General features: G+C 38.8%; 1 protein-coding gene across 1 annotated transcript; it reads right to left on the bottom strand.

The window, feature by feature from the left end:
- Positions 1–3,048: 3,048 nt before the first annotated feature.
- ankrd33bb (ankyrin repeat domain 33Bb) lies at positions 3,049–16,443 on the bottom strand. Its single transcript, XM_042497035.2, has 5 exons — positions 14,578–16,443; positions 9,048–9,177; positions 5,347–5,487; positions 5,003–5,166; positions 3,049–4,437 (listed from the first exon to the last, which is right to left on the bottom strand). Exons 1-5 carry the CDS (start codon positions 15,070–15,072, stop codon positions 3,790–3,792), a joined length of 1,578 nt encoding a protein of 525 aa, XP_042352969.2. The 5' UTR covers positions 15,073–16,443; the 3' UTR covers positions 3,049–3,789.
- Between the last annotated feature and the right edge of the window lie 1,333 nt (positions 16,444–17,776).

Genomic DNA, 17,776 nt, shown 5'->3' with positions numbered 1-17,776 from the left:
CCACATGAGTAGGGTTACCCAAGTTGGCCCCAAAAGGGTAATACTAGGGCTACCTAGATCGCATGGGCCGAAATTGGGAATCTCATCTTGGGCCCACAAGTAAACCCACCAATGTGGGCATTATGCACAAGGCAATTATGGAACCCGTGGATAATCTACGGAAGCCCTGAGGGGCATGAGAGAATTTTTTTTTCTGCAGGGTCCATTTTCTATGTCCAGAAAATTTTTTTCTACATGTGTGAAGTAGAGTGAAAAAGAAATCTTTTTTGGTGGGGGCAAGAAAGCTTTTTATAATACCCATTTTGACCACAAGAGGCTGAAGCGCACCACCAGGGGACTCATTTCTCTCTGCGCTCTAAACACAGCACACTATGTGGTACATAAAAGGTTATGGTCATAGTGGTCACTTTTATTTGCAGCAGTTACAGTACATTGCTTTTGTGTTTTCTCATTTTTTATCTTCAAAATGCAAAATGCAAAATCGAACATCAACAGTAGTAGTTACCAGCAGTCTCCAGCAGGGGAGCATTCAACAAATCATATTTAGCACTCAGCTTGTTCTGCGTCCCTGTGCTCTGATTAATAAATGTATTCTATAATTTCAAAACAATACCCTTATGTTTTCATTGCATGGGTAGATCAATTAATTTTATACTATATATAAAAAACAAATCTTCCAATTCAAACAATTAATAACTATGAATAATAACCAGTCATTTATATTGACGAGATCAAAATGCATCAAAATTGCTTATTCTGTTTGTTATAGACAAACGCAGTGCACTGTAACTGCTGCAAGTGACAGTGACCACTATGACCAAAATGACTTCTCCCAAAAGCTTTTTTTTTTCTTGCCCAAAAGAAAAAAAAAGTTTTTTCTTGCCCCCCCCAAAAAAGTGTTTTTCTTGCCCCCCCCCAAAAAAAAAGTGTTTCACTCTATTTCACACATGAGCAAAGCATTTTTTTGGACTAAGAAAATTGACCAGCAGCAAAAAAAAAAAAAAAATTCTCGCTTGCCCCTCAGGGCTTCTGGAAAAAATCTATATAGGGCCCATTTTTCAGCACAATTACAACCCAAATGGACTCAACGTACAACTGATGGTTGGGATTTTGGCTTCATTTTTGTACAGTGGGATGATGATTAGTCCATCTTTATATGACGTACTTGTCAGGCCATCAACAGTTTCAAGTCAGTGGTTTTGGCATGGTTTTCCTTTGCATTAGAGCTTCAAGTCAGTTATGAAGTTAAGTCAATGAAATGCATTTTGTTGAAGTGACTCAGAGTTGAGTCATTAATGCTTTTAAATCCCACTCCAGCATTTTCTCTCCATCATCTAAACAAGATGTGAGATCAGATCAAAAATGGTTGAACCTGGTAGCAATGAGTTATTGCTCAGTACTTTGTCTTGTGTTTTGCGACGTAATAGTTTCAGTTTTTGGCAGAAATGTAAAGAGATCCATTGAGGTAAACCTTGACAGTCTCAAGTCCACTAAAGTATAGTTCACCAGAGTGGTTCAGAGTCCAGATTAGTCCAAGAGATGAACAGGTTGAAGACAAAGGAGCAGGGCTTATCCTTGCGTTGATGTTGCATGTAAACGAGCAAAAAAAAAAAAGAAAAGAAAAAGTTGCAATTCACGGTAGTTGCCACTGGATGGTATTGAATGTAATACATCATATAGTAGAATATTTACACACTAAATTGCCATTCCGATGTAAAATACAAATGTTCTCATGCAGGAACAACTAATGGCGACCCTCCATTTCTCACAGAGCAGAAGATGCTTACAGTACCAAACAGTCGCAGTGGACTATTGCGTGTGATTATTTTGGAAGTCAACAAGTCACAGTCTAGCACTAAGCTGTTTATTTTTGGCTCTGCCTCTCCACTTCTCCACAAAGCTCTCACAAAGCCTATGTGAGCTGGCCCCTCAGCTCAGCTGTCAAACACTGCTCATCAGCTCTCCCTTGCAAATACCTGTTGGACTATGTATCAGTGTAAAATGGCTTCTTGGCTTCCTCCTGCATGCTCAGTGATCCTTCCCTGCGGCAATCTACTGCTGAAGCCAGCCACCAATCTTCATTTGGCCGTGTCAGAGCCCTTCCTTCTATCCTGTAAAATTCATGTGACAGGCTGTCAGCCTCCTGCATTTTCAAGCCCCATTTCTCCCCTCTTTTGTACAAAAGCATAATGCATTGACTTGATCAATCAATCTGCTCATATTTTTCTGAATTAATGAGCTAATAATGTAAATTCCAAGATTATTGTTAATGCAGAAAACCAAGAAAATATTTTTTTCCCCCACATTTGTCAGAATTCTGAGATAACACTTCAGAACAGATTTTCCTTTTTCAAGGAAATACATTATGATCCTTCTCATCACCTACAAAAGCCCTCAAAGACCTTCCCCCACTCGCCACCTCAGAACATCAGATGCCAACCTCCTGAACCCCATCACCAGGACCCAGCACCGCATTGCTATTGCTGCCGCCATCCTCTAAAACTTCCTCCTTCCAAATATCCACAACCTAGACACATTCAACTCATTTAAAAAATCACCTCAAAACCCAAACTTTTCAAAAAAGCATACAATACCTGTCTCCCGCTGCTTTCCTAAATCTGAGCTGCCATACCCTCTTCATTTTGTACTCTGTTCTTGGTATTTGTTCTGCTGTTTCATGTGAGCATCTTTCAGTATTTTGTATTCCTTATTCTATATTTTTCTTTTTGCATTTCATGAAAAGCTCCATTGGGTACATGGTAAAATGCCATATAAGTCCTATAAATTATTATTATTAATTATTATTATTATTAAAGTCATAATTTTGAGGGGGAAATAAATCATTACTTACGAATCAGTACTTTGTGGATCGAAAAGTTGTAATAATATGCAAACAAAGTCACAATTTTTTTTTTAAAAAAAGGCGTACAATGACAATAAAGTTGGAATTTTGAGGAAAAAAATCTATTTAAAGAAAAAAGCTGGAATTTTAATGAAAAAATAATTTCCAAATTAGAGTATTTTTAAGGAAAATAAGTTGTCACAATACGCAGTCAAGTCATAATTTTAAAAGACATTTGACACTCCGAAAATAAAGTCATAGTATTTTCAGGAAAAAAGCCAAACACAAATAAAATGTGATTTTAAGGATTAAAAAATCGGAATATTACAAAAATAAAATATTTCAAGGGAAATAAGATGTAGTATTACACAAATGAAGTCCTTTTAAGAGAAAAAGTTGTAATGTTACTTGAGAACAAATAGATAATTTTTATAACATTAATTAAACGTTCCTTCTTTGCGGCCCAGAAGCAAATATTCCAAACTGGGAACCTTCTGCTAAAGCATACTGTAACTCTTACACTTAATCTTCTTTTGTTCTTTTGCCATGTGTCACTAAATTTACTATGAATATAATATGTCAACACAGAAAAATCTTAGTCGTCGGATTCCTTGCAGGAATTACAAATATAGCTTCTATACTGTATGTGGACTTTTTATTTTTTCCTGAGTTCAAAAATCTCCCACACTGCATCACAAATTGTGTCTCACAAATAAAGCGTGTGAACTGGAGTAGAAACAAGGCAACAAATCCAACAATGTCGGCAATCTCAAAAAATACATATTTTCACATCAACAGAGTTGATTCTTGAGGTTAATTTCTGTCAGCCTGTAACACTGCATTGTCAGGGCTTTCTAAAAACACACACTGGAGATCTCTGAATTTTCAGCAAGCCATGTCCCGCTCTCTGAGATAAAGTGAACGTAGAGTGGTGCTCCCCTTTGCCCTCATCTCCTCTTTATCAGAGGTAATGCTCGTCGCCTCTCGTCTTCCTGCCTCCTCTCTATTCTCTTCATCTTGTAGTCCCATTTGGGGATCTGGAGCTGGTTGCAGTTTCTGCTCCGTTTGAGTTTTTCTGGTAAGAAGCTTGGAGCCGGGGCTTTGCAGAGCCTCACTTTGGGCACCACAATGCCCGGCCGCACGCTGCTCCTCCTCAGCATGTGCAGAGGCAGGAGGCTTGCTCGTCTGATGGCCACTGTGGCCACGTCGTTCAACAGCTGAGGCTGCAAGCTGGCTCTCCGATCCCTCACCTTGGGAATAAGCAAGACTCGTGAGTTTTGGAAAAACCTCTTGTAGTTGTTCAGTCTGTCCGGGCCCAGACGCTTCAGTTCAGAGATCCGTTGCCTCCTCAGGATCTCCTGTACGGCCTGACGGCGTTTCCCGACACACGGCGGGCTGCCTGGACACACTGTGCGGCAAGCAGTGGCGATGACTGGATTGCAGATACTGGTGGTGACCCGCACCATGTGGTCAAGAACACCATCATCCACAGGGTTTACTTTGTTAGTGATGGAAATCTTATAAGGGCAGCAGGAAAGGAAGTTCAACAAATGCCTCCAGCAGGACTTTGGTTCTTGGGCCTGGGCCACCAGCTCCTGCACAAGAAGATCCAACGTTATAGTTTAAAGAAATCATTAATTTACCCTTTGAAACCTGGTGCACCGTGACTTACTTGTGCTGCTTTCAGATGCCTCTAAAAAGTATTTTAACCTTTGAATCCCAAGGAATTTGGTTTGACTTTTTTGACATGGGGAAAAAAAGGCAAATGACAACTTGCTACAGATGTTCCAGGAATCGCAAGAAATTAGTCGATTTTTTTTTTAAAGCTAGGCAAAAATGTCTAGGGGAAAAAAAGAAAAAAGAAAAGAAAGAAGCTATGGGAAATTGTTCAGGGTAAAAAAGAAAAGTTAGGGAAAAACAATTTAAAACTTGAAATAATGTTGCATTTTTAGATTTTTTTTTATTTACCAATTTTGCAGTAATCTTCTAGTCGTTTTTTGTAATTTCTTTCTCATTTTTGGGTCATTTCTCATTTCTCTTCATTGCTAATCGCCTCCTTCCCATGTAAAAAGAAAAATAAAACAAGCCAATTTGCTCAGGCTTCAAATGGTTAAAGCACTATGTGGTGTGTACAGTAGAAGCAATGATGAGTTCATTAACCTCCAACATGGGCCACTCCAGGGAGAAGGAGTCACAGAACTGCTCAGCACAGGGCTTTGACATCAGCCGTTGCATCAGATTGGCTGTCTCATATCGACCAGTGAAGAGAGCCCACTCTCTGGGTGTCATCTTGCGGCCGCTGTCCCTTGCCTGAAAATCTCCCCCTGGAAACATGAAGAGTTATGAAAGTCGTCAATGCGACGGAGAATCCGTAACTAAAGCTCCTCTGTAATTTACCTTGATACATCTAATATATTGAGAAGAATAAGGTTTTTATTCAATATGTCAATTTCGATAGCAGATGTCCATTGACTTTCATTAATTAAATGTTGTGTTATCTTTACCACAAAGCATGAGAGCCCGGACGCACTCAGCCCGGCCCTGCATGGCGGCCTTCATCAGAGCCGTGAAACCATGACAGTTCCTCCTCTCGATGTCCATCCCGGGGAAGTAGTTGAGGAGGTAGTTGGAGATGAACACATGACCTGCAGCCGGGAGAGAAACAAAGACAGGTGTTCGGCAGGCTAGTTTCTCCAGTTTACACAAGCAGAGCTAGCTCCCATATTGTCTTTTGCTTTTCTACATTTCAGCTACCACTCTGTTTTTATCAACACTCATCAATAACTTGGCTTGTCTAATTTTCTACAGCCACCACTTCTATCACTTCTAGCATATACAAAACATATATAAGCATATATAAAACATATTTCATGTATCCAAGTGTTACTATGTGGGACAGTTTAATTCTCTCCTATACACAGAGGACTTGGACTTTAGTTCCCAGAGTTTTCTTCTTAAAGTTAATGTTCTTCTTAAAGGGTAATATTCTCTTTTAACACCAAAAAATGTGGTTACAATGCCGAGGTTTTAGCACACAATAGAAATCCATTAAGGAGCTATAACCTGAAGCATGGTTGAACTCCACCAGTCCGGTGGAGAGGATGGTTAATACTGGGAGTTCTCTTCTGAGTTTTAATTCCCAGTACATGTCTAGACACTTTCCACTTTTAGTGAAAGGTTTTATGGAAACTTTTTCTCCTCATGTGTTCACACTCTGCAGCAGCCTTGTGGACTCACAGTCTTGGTCACCTGTTCCCCCCGAGGCATCGCAGAGTACTTTGTCATAAAAGGGGATCGATACTTCTTTTAATGAAGCAGAAAATGAAGAGCAGTCTGCAGCTATTCATCACAGGACACAGAGAGCCATTCATCATCGTTAGCAGATGAGAGGTCCAGGCGCCGTGTCTAATACATGTGGCTGCATCACTATGAAATGACTCGCCGTGGTACTTTCTAACGCAAGCAAAAAATGTGATTCTTGCGACCCAAATTACCGGACCATAATATAGTATAATCTATGCTTTTATTTTAGACCAAATTCTCTGCAGTAACATTTTTACCACTGTAAATTATGCAGTAAGAGTAGTGAAATGAGATGAAATGAGACATCTGCAAAGTTGTGTGTATCTGTGGTGATAATATTCGATGTTTGGTCATGTAATTCATTAGTGGCAGGTCACATCAGAGGTTTTTAGTCCTAGATTTGGAATTCTAACAGTTAAATTGTTACACTTTGCAGTAAATGGAGGAGAAAAATGAGAAAGTCAAACTCAATAAGCTCTCTGCCATTTCTTCAAATCTTTTTATGGATCCCTGTCAAAGTGAGCATGTCATGACTCCGTCTCACGCAAATAGATACAATGATGACTCCATTAGCTTTGACTGGGTGGGTAGTCAGACAGAGATAGTTCAACTTATCAATGCTTCAATAGTAAATTGATCTGTATGAATGAGACTGGTTTAAGTTTATGCTTCACTCGCACAGGTTTTTCCTTTTAAATCAGAAAAGATTTTAAGCAAAATCATATCAATAAGTGACTTTTACAGGATTGTTGCACATTAAATTCCCTTTACATTACATTACAAGACTCAGTTGAATAAAGGAAAACTTAAGTTTCTTGCAACTGGGTTTTTTTGGCTCTGGTTGTCAGGTCTATTTACTAATTACTAGAATCTCGTAACACAGCAAAATCACTAAAAAGAAACACTAGCGCTCAGAAGATTTAAACAAGTTGTAAACAAACCAACAGTTTTAACAAATTTATTTGGAAGGGGAGAAAGGCAAACAGTAACATTATTACTGCGCCCAAAAGATTGAGCGTTAACATAATTCACAGTTTACAAACAAAGCTCCTGGTTCAACGTTAGCCTGTACTTGCTCAGTTTTACCTCAGATAATTGTAGAGGTTGTGAACTAGCTGTGTTCAGCCAGACTAGCTACCACATTAATTTGACTGCTCATCTGCTGTTTTAGCACCACTGTTGTGGTCAAAGATTTGTAGAAAGGTCGCTACTACAAAATGCTGGCTTCATACCTTTCTGCAAAATGCAAATATATTAAATTTGCATGGTTCACACGTATCATATTAACGTTTAAAAGTGAAATCATGGAGGTGGAGGTGCAGGAGATGGTAAATGGTTGACACGTAGAGTGACAAATAACAAAACCTGTTGGGATTTAGTGAGTAATGGTTTCTAGCGTCTTTTAAGGCACCTTTTCTTTCTTTTTTTTTTTTTTTTTTTTACATTTCATTTATTATTTATTTATTTTTCTGTAGTGACCCCTTGCTGTGTTTACGTCACCTTTGTAGGCACAAAAACAGTTTTTTTTTTGGTTGTTTTGTTTTGATTTGACCAAGACATTGCTGCTTTTCCTGTCAGGATTGTACCCCCTAAATCAGGTATTTTAAGCTAAAACATGATATTTTCCTAACTATAACCAAGTAATTTCTGTCCTGAAACCTAAGCACATGTTAACGCAAGTGTTGATGAAATGTGCAATGTCAGTGTCTCCACTGCTTAATGCATATAAAATGCATATGCAATGTACCCCTTGTTTGCAACATAATATAGTGGTAACATTTTTAGGGCGATTCAGTTGAGATCTTGGCAATTATTTTGGTGGGTACAATATTAGAATTGATGGCTGGTGCTAGGAAAAATAAAATAAAAAACTCTGAAATGTTTGTCCAAGATTATAAAACACAGTAACAGTATAACAGTAGCTCCAATAAGTGTCACTATGTCAGCAAATATACTCAATAATGTCATATACATCCATTAGCAGCTATAAGCTACTGGTCTTGCCAGTCTAAATATGGCTTCAGCAGTAAACCATTTCAATGTACTGACTTAAGCAAGAGTGAATTTTATGGCAAATGAAATTTTTCATTTGGCACAATTCTGTATTAGAGAGAAAATTAATTGAATGCTGATAATAGTAACAAATAATGATAAATGAGTGTAATATTTGCAGCAGCGAATTACTTTTAACTTAACTTTTCTTGTTTTAACATGATTGGTTTGTTGTTATAACACCAGCCAATGATTAGAGACACTGTAGCTCAGAGCAACATAACATGATGGATTAATCATACAGCACGGCTGATACATAACACAACATGACTGATCAATGTGGCAGGTTGTTTTTATGTACAAAGATATGGCTGTGAGCTGCTTTGGTATTGTTCAGCGCATTTTGTGTAATTATTATGTGTGAATGTAGTGTCAGATGGGATTAGCTAGAGCCACCCATGAACTAAGAAGTGATAAGTAGGTACATATGATACATGAATCATCCCTAGCATTGAATAAAACTTAATCATAACACATAAACCAGTCATAGTTTAAAAAAAAATAAATCTGCCCCCTCTGAAGCCATTATTAGGTTTTCCTTTTTTAAATGACAATATACTTATCATACATGCCATTTTGTGACATTGTTAAAAAAGTAGTAATTTGGTATCTACTAATAATGAAAAAAAAACATCTTGTTAGAAAGTTGAAATGACCTTGTAAATAAAAAAGACAATTTGTTCAAGTCAGAACAAGAAACTAAACTAACATTAATTAAAAAATGAGTACTTTCCATGCCCAGTGGTCTAAGTAAGTCTAAACACCTGCTGTTGGTCTTTCACTGTACATGGACTTTTTAAAAATTCAAGCACCCGTGATGCTTTCATTTAAAGGCGTGAGGTGTGTTTACCTGCTTGGGCTGCAGTGATAAGAGCTGTGTTGCCTTCATTGTCCTGCCAGTTGACATCAACATATGGGCACTGAGAGAGAGCGATGACCACGTCCACGTAGCCATTGTAGCACGCCACGATCAGACCGGACTGAAACACAAAAACAAAAGTGATTGAGTTTCTTCTTCTCTCTTTGTCTGTGGTTTGAAAACATCAAAATGGTCTCTTGGGGCTATGGGAAAAGCTTATCTATAATTTCATAGCAATGTTTCCTCACAGGAGAAAATCGCGTGAATCTAAAAAAGAAATAATGTTTATCACTTCTGCTGCCTACAAGCACAGTAAAAGGCTGTTTTTCACAGTGTGTAACAGACAGATAGTGAGTCTGTAATAAACTGGCTAAACACAGTTGTCCAACTGTAGTGGTCGCTTGCCAAGCACCGAATTGTCCAAATTGCTACTGGCTGGGTTGCTCTTACTTAAAAGGGTAATATCTGTTAAATCAGAGCTAGTGTTTGGATTAGGACTAAATGAAAAAAAGAATCTCTCATATTCACTCACAAAATCCAAATTTAAAAAAAGGGACAGGGGTGCATTTTCAAGCTTTTGAGACACTAAATACTTTTACCAACCTTACTGATAATTTTAAAAAATGCATGCAGAATCTAAGCAGCTGGTGGTGTGACATCATGTAAGATCATTAGGAGTTAACCACAGTGCAGTTTGAACTAGACTAAAGAAAGCACAGATAAGTCACAATTAAAATAGATGCAGATTGTGTTGAGCAATTAGTCTTTGCCTTGTTTAGATCTTTGGGGATTGTTGAGGATGACAGGGTGATGCACACTTTCTAATCCACCTTGGAGGTGGAGGTCTTTGAAAGGACAGTCGTATCACTTTATCATCAACTTAACTGCGGACCTGGCCTCAGTCTAACATTACTGAAAAGAATAAGCCCAGTCAGTCAAACAACAGCCCTACTGAAAATGGAAGTCTAGAAGAAGAATTTAAAAAAAATCTGCGTTCATTTTATAACATTGTGAGAAACAGTGAAAACAGCTGCCATGTACACGGATCCGCAAAAACAACGAATAACGCTGTTGTATGCATACCAGGCAAGTAGTTGGAGGTGTAAGTTTGTAGGATCAACTTCAATTTATTTTTTCCTCAAACAAAAAATTGACAAGAAATCTACCTTGTACCTTGTAACTTTATAATGACACAGCATGGAAGAACACACGTGCTGTTTACATGACAGAAGGGTTGCTTTTTCAAATATTACACTCTGGAAGGCCATTTCAAAACTGTGCGTCTTCAGGTCCCCAAAAGGCCATTGTTGTGTTAACAAAAAGCCAAATCACAACAAAAATTTAACATTTCATGCAAGAACTGTTGCCATGTAAACGGCCCCTAAACTACTTATTATTATTATTATTAACTTAAAGGGATGGTGAGAGAAAGGAGAGATCCCTTTGAAAGGATAGTTTGGACTTCTTGAAGTGGGATTGTATGAGGTATTTACCCATAGTCAGGGTACTGCAGACAGTAGATATCAATTCATGTGTACTCTATGTTTAAAATAATTTTACTGCTCTGCCTTTTCATCAGACAGCCATTTTTGAGAAGGAAATTTTACCATTATATCTCTATATCTCCTGGTGCCAGACTCTATTGAGAAAATCAGTGATTAAACAGCACTGAACACGAGCTACTGGTCTACCGCTGCCTCAATCAGTTATGTTTGTGTCAGTGTGTGATTTGGGCATTTAAAACTGATGGTTCAGATACACCAAAGTTAGAAATAAATAAAAAACCAAAGTAGCACAATATCACAAACTAACTAACTGAATGAAGCGGCCAGCAGCTACAGTGTTCAGAGAGTTAAAATTGTGGTTTTTGTCAATGGCACCTTGTGGTTTTGACAGGAGCATAGATGGGGATCTGAAGCTTTTAATGGCTTCACTGTTGGAACAGGCTGTCTGACGGAAAGGTTGAGTAGTGAAAATACTCTCATTATACTTAAACTGTTAGAGATTCTTTTGGGTAGGACTTTTTCAGGTGACTAAAACAGAATATGCAACAGCCCCTTCCACAGCAGATCACTGTTCAGTTTCCGTGTTGGCACCCCTGCTTCTGGGCGCATGCAAACCTCCATCTACTGTATAATACACTGTCTATGGATAAGAACCTCATACAACCCCACTTCAAAAATTATGAATAATCCCTTCATGAAATGTAGAAATAAATGTTAATTTAAAGTGTACATGCATGCAGATCACATTGTGATTCAAATGTGAGGTGGTGTGTGAATCAGATGTCATTATCCAGATAATGTATCACTTGATAAAATGAGATGTAACTGGGGAAAACTGTTCTGCAAAATCAAATGGACGCTTACAATAGACAGATTAGGTAAAGATTTCCCTTCTGCCTTTGGATTCCAAAGAGAAAAACACTGATACAAGTTTTTCGTCGTATTACAAAAAGTTTCACAATCTGCATTCTGATTCATCCCACCAATTTAGCAGCATTCTGTTTTATTTCCCGCTAAGGTGCCAGTCTTTCAAAATGAGGTATGACAAGCAATAAATTAAGCCTTTCCCACAACCCACCTCAGGAGAGTAACAAAGCACATCAAAAAGGACAGCTACAAAGCTGGTTGAATTAAATATTTATGGGATAAGGCAAGAACTTAATTTCAACACAGAACAAGAGGATAATTGGGGACATGAGACAATGGCAAAGTTGTGAATTCAAGGGAATTATTTCCAAGCTTTTTTGGGGGGTGGGGGGGTAATAAATAAGAATTTGTATTAATAACTGGAATAATTATGACCACAACGGCATGACATTATGTGACCTGCACGCACATTTTGAAACAACACAAAAAAATGCAATCATGTCCAGTGAAGGCAACTCAAACCATTGGTGAGGTTGCAGAAAGATGAATTTTCGTAGTCAGGAAAGCTGACAATTTTTAAAATTGGAAATTTTTCACACACTTAGGAAATTTTTGTTTAGACACACTAGGTTAAGTGATTGTTGCTACCCCCTTGTTTTGTTTGTGAAAGCTGTTCTTTATAGAAGAGAGTTAAGTTTTTTTTTCTAGTTTGTTTTCTGAGATAGTGGTTTAGTTAGGCCCAGTTTTGTTCTATTCAGTTATTTTCTTTGGCACAACCACCTGGTCCCATCCTCTCTCACATTTTGAGAACCCGTTGTTTGGTCACCAATAAATTACTTTAATTTCCACTTCTACTCGGGTTCATCTTTCTTGGTTGTAGTGTTATCGTCCCTTTGCTTTAAAGGGAATGTAACAGCCACAGTATGCAGTTATACAAGGGTTATGAGCTATAGTTGGTAGGTGAACACTTAGGACGATTTTAGTACCATAAATTGCTAGCTGGGATGTCTTGTTTTAGCCTGAGAATAGTACAACGCAATGTTTTAGTAATGTTTTCAGCAGCAAGTTTTCTTTAAGTTCCCAGAATGTTCTTAAAGTTTCTCTCTAAACATCATTAAAATGTTAAAAATGTTTTTTCTTTACATTATGGAAAATTTCACAAAAATGATGTGTGATCTCAGGCCTCAAACATCCTGAAAACATTTTTTGAATGTTGCTTTGAAAACGGTCTTCCTTTGTTCTCAGGTAACATTGTGTGAACGCTTTATAAAAGATTATTCTATGATCTGTCACCTCTAAACATCACCAAAACATCCTCAGAATGTTGCAGTTAAAACGTTACATATTACTTAGCATTTACAGGAACATTATTTGACATGAAAAATAGTTTTTAAAGGTTCTTTGAATATTAGCTTAAAATGTTTTCTTTAAAACATTATTGTAACTTGTAGGTAACGTTAGCTAGTGTTGTGGGAATGTTCCCTGCTAGCTGGGATGAAGTTACTGCTGCCAGCCTGGTTTCTAATGCAACAGATATTAAAAATGACACAGAATTTGCAGTTAAATACCAATCCCTAACATTAAGGTTTATACTGGATCACACTACAAACAGCAAGTGGATTGATTCAGCAGCGTTCTGAATCAGTGAAAAGTTATTGTTTAGTTTAATATCCCAATAGAAACTGTCACCCGTTGCTTATTTCCATGACTTATATACTGTGTCAACACACTTCAAGATGACCTGGAAGACGTTACGGTTGGAGGACTCCAGGACTCCAGGACAATCCCTCTCTGTCTCTATCAGATCAGCAAGCATGCAGTATCTCTTACTGAGTTCTCAGGTCAATGTCTTAGCGAGCCCTTTAGAAGCTGAGCCCTGACGGCAAGCTGCTTCTTGACACTGTCGCTGTGCAGTTTGCACTCCCCATCTGTCACATGAGAGGCTTAACCAACTGCTCTGAACCCTCCTTCAGGATTTGACCCTCAGTGGCTCTCTGGTGCCCAGGAGCTGCACCAGGGTCAGCTGACCTGACCGCAAAACCTGATGCGCCCGCCAGTGAGAAGAACAGCCAAGTTCACTCAGGGTCAACATGCCTTCCATCCGTCATCATGCCTTTGTGTTGCAGACCACAACACATCTTAGGTATTAAGCCTTAAAGTGATGAATCATAGGAGGATATGTATCATCAAACAGAACTTTTTAAAAAAAGACTACAGTTTTGTTTGCTGAACTCGCAATTGCACAATCTCAAGAGTTCTGAATGATACTTGTAAACTGTGGACATCACACTTAACAGTGTGAAAAGGGGAAAATCTAAAAGGCTAAAATGGGACTGAGTGGCCAGTCAACATTGCAGGCACAAATGTTTAAAACAAGTCATATGCGTGCTGGAAAAAAAGCAGCTCCCATATACACTGTCATTATGATTTTAGATAATATATAATTCCTCAGTGCTACAACAGCTCCTGACTGTGAGCTGCAGGTGTGTGTTTCCATCTACAGGACTGTTCTGAACCTGAATTTGAACTTAAGTGTTATAATGACACTTTTTCAGGGGCAGTGGGTGGCTTACATAATCATCGACACTGGCCCTGTTGTAGCACTGATGATGCACATACACATTAGTCTCAGAGCTGAGACCGAGTTCAAAGGACATTGCATTACTGCTGATTATTTTACACACCATGCTTTGGTGTTTAATAGTTTTAAATGTATTTTTGCAATGGAAAAAAATGCATACGGGTTGCTTTCATTGACCTTTTTCAGATGGTAATTATTTTATCTTAGTATCAAAATGATACTATTAAAAGGAATCTGTGCTTAAAAGGATAGTTTGGGGTTTTAAAGTGGGGCTGTATCAGATACTTATGTATAGTCAGTGTATTAGATACAATAGGCTTTCTGCAAAGTAGTAAAATACATCCAGAAACCTTAAATTCTAGAGTAAAGATACTTAATATGGCTAAACATTAACACTGATACATTGCTTTGTGACTAATACTCATGAGACTACATTTACAGTAGCCTATTAAAACCTTTGCGAAACTGAGGTTTCCAACTGAAAAACATTGGGATTCTTTTGGGTTCCATCGGGGAAGCTGTAAAGAAAGCAAACAAAGCCAGAGTGGTCTGATTTCAAGACACCTACTCTTCTATTTCGATCTGTTTCTCTCACTTCCTCTTCGGTCACTCCTTGTCTGATCATAATTTTGACAATGATGGCGTTGTTGTTGCAGCAGGCCTTAAAGAAGGATATAGGCTCGGGACTGTCAGGGCTTGGCACGCGGTACAAGTCGGACATATCCGAACTGTCTGGGGGATAGAAAGAATCATCCGAGGCAATGCTGTGCATGTCCGAGCGATCCGGCAGCGACTCGAAGTCCAATTCCTCGAACTCCTGGTAGACATCATCCTCGTCCTCCCAATAGTTTTGCCTGTAATCAACTTCAGTCTCCTCGTCATTGTCCTCTTCTGACTCCTCACACTCATCATCATTTTTGTCAACACTAGTGATGGACATAACAGGTGTATCCATTGCCGCTGTACTCGTCCTATACGGAATCTGACCCAGTCCTGCGCCTCTGGATGCTCCATTTTCCCGAACCTTTGAACCATCACCTTGTTCCTCTGTTATTAACACCATTTAAACCCTCCCTTGCCCCCGCACGTTTTTTTAAAATTCCTGTGGTTTGCCATGAACATTGTAGGAGGATCTAGAGTTTATGTCCACTGGCCTGCTGCAGTATGCTGTCCTACCAGACAGAAGATCCAATCATGCCAGACTATTGACCTGTATCTGTTTCTGTTTCAGCCAGGTTTCCGAAGTGATAAGTGTCACCAGAGGTCACTGCAGAGGCATGAGATCATTAAACATGCTCCCAGTCCTCAGTCATGGTTGGCATCCTGAGAAGATGAATTCATAGAGTTTGGGATTCCCCAGAGGTCCACAAGACAATGTCATTAAGAAAGGTATTATCATATGCATGATCTGAGGTAGTCACTTTGGATTTGTGAGGTCACCAAAGAGGGTCGATAAAAAAGAAGCATCAAAAGTTTTCCTCTTCAATGAGTCTGCCAAGGGTGCATTTCCAGACAAATTGAGTTTGAAAAGCCCAAAAGTTTCCATTAGTTACGATTTGTTGAAAAGTCCTTACCAGTTTCCATGTGACTCTTCGCAACGGCACCAAAAGCCTTGTCCGTCAAATCTTTTAATCACGGCATCAGAACCCAGACGGGCAGTTTGAAGCCTTGAAGTCTGGATGCTTCAAGTTGTCCCCTGGAAAGTAGACCAGGCAGTCGTCTTGGTTGGAAGCTGTAACATCCACCACCAACAGCAACTAATTGTGTTTCCCTGTGGAGAAACACTGAGCTTCCTTTGATGCTGGCCGGCAAAGGGAGGAGAGACATTCTCTTGAACTGACGCATGATAATCCCTTTAGTCGCTCTCTCTCTAGCAGTAGCTGTTCTGTCATGTTCCCCTCCTCTGTGACAAGACAGTTTGAATGTTTTCTGTTGAAATACAATAAAATGTAAAATTGAGTGGTACAAGCACAGAGGGAATGTCTTAACTTTAGAAAATCTTCTCTTTTATTATCTGTAGATGTTTTACACAGGGTCAGCTGAAGAAATTAAGCAAGTTCTTTCACAGGACACTAAAAGTACTTAACACAAAGAATATGCAAAGTAAATGCAACAAATACCACGCCAATGTCTAAACCAACATTCATTTACTACCTTTGCTTTGACCAAGGTATTCTTACACAAGAATGTCATCGGTCCAACAGGTCACGCTGACCCCACCCTTCTCTCATGCTGCATTTAACACTGCCAGCTTAAATTGGATTTAACATCCACGTGACTTAATTTGTGTACAGGGCACAGTGGAATGACTGGGATCACCGTTAAACCCAGACAGTTCAGGCCATAATGTCACCTACATTAGTGTCTAAGACATACTTCTTGTTGGGTGCAATGGCATTCTTTCAAATTACAAATCAGACTTGTAAAACCTTTCTGATTAATAAATCACTTTTAGAATCAGTTTAGGCAATTTAAAAGACTACAGTAAAAACAAAACATAACAGAATTGCACGACAGGATATAAATTAAGCAAAGAGAACGCTGCAAGCCAATGGAAGCAAGTTGCAAAAATTTGAACTATAGAAATTTAAATACCCAATTAATGCATCCAATATTTATAACTTGTCATGTTAGTACCACTGATTTACAGTATAGAAACACTTTTCTCCAAGACCCACCTATCTGAATTCATGTGATTTGGATCCTGATGTTCCAAATATCCAGCAGATACTTTCAACTGATAGAAATTCAACAACTGAAGTTGCTCAACTTCAATCAGGCCAAATCTAATTCTAAAAGATTTTGTGGCATTTTGGGGGCAGCAGAAATAAGTTGCGAACACAAACATGCAGAGTTTCCAATGATACAAAGTTGACTACAGTTAATAAGCTTGTATTCCAATGGCCGGATTGGCTCATAAATCAGTCTAGTTCATATGGTCATGAACTGAGTGTCTGACTTGCGTATCTGAGCCAGACAGTTTGGGAGTCAAAGTGTTTTCTGCCAAGTGCCTCAGGTAGGTGAAGTTTGTCACATGACAAGTCATCTCTGAGCGGACATGTTTTCAGGCCCAGAGATGTTAATCTCTAACAGTCAAATTCTGCCTTTCCTGACACACATTACCTGACTGTATGTACACTTTGTACTGAACTGCCTTACACCTGTATAAGTATCTGCAAGTTCTCTGTGACCCAAGTCTGAAATATCTTGTGCAAAATAGTCATCTGTGCCAGAGAGTGTACATTTGTTCTGGTTCTTTGCCTTGTTCTTTGCCTGGAGTCTGGTTTTACACACTAGCACTAATCTCTTCAGAGCTCCATAAGGAGGGACAAATCACAGGCACTTAGTCTGATATGATCACCATGAAAGGTTGATCCCATTGTGCTTGTGAAAAATGAAGCATGGGTTGAAAAAAAAAAATCAGATTTAGCTTGACAGCAGAAATCTGGTTTCAACTGCATATGCTCCTAATCTGCACTTGGCTTCCACAAATGTTAAGACTATGCATTAGCAGAAAAGGTAATTGGATTCAGCAGAAATAACCCCACGGCCTGTTTCCTAGAGCTGCGCTTTTCAGCAGTAGTAGACATGATCCCAGATCAGAATGGGGCTGTTCTAAACTGCTGATGTTGGATGTGGAATGAAGGATAAATACATTTTGACACATCAACATTAAAGAATTGATGCACTGCCTTGATAGCGCTGCACTTTTTGCACTCGTCAGAAGAGATGGAAATACTTGTGGGGAGATTGAAATAGAGGCAGGA

The sequence above is a fragment of the Plectropomus leopardus genome, chromosome 12, assembly GCF_026936395.1.
Source record: "Plectropomus leopardus strain MGB_pleo_1.0 chromosome 12, ASM2693639v1, whole genome shotgun sequence".
Lineage (NCBI taxonomy): Eukaryota > Metazoa > Chordata > Actinopteri > Perciformes > Serranidae > Plectropomus > Plectropomus leopardus.
This window is presented reverse-complemented; position numbering and strand designations above follow the sequence as displayed.

Coding starts and splice junctions, on each gene's coding strand:
- ankrd33bb (XM_042497035.2), bottom strand. CDS start 15,072: ATGGTGTTAATAACAGAGGAACAAGGTGATGGTTCAAAGGTTCGGGAA. Junction 5,488..9,047: donor TATCACTGCAGCCCAAGCAG/GTAAACACACCT, acceptor TCCCGGCTGCAG/GTCATGTGTTCATCTCCAAC. Junction 5,167..5,346: donor CCGGGCTCTCATGCTTTGTG/GTAAAGATAACA, acceptor TCATGTTTCCAG/GGGGAGATTTTCAGGCAAGG.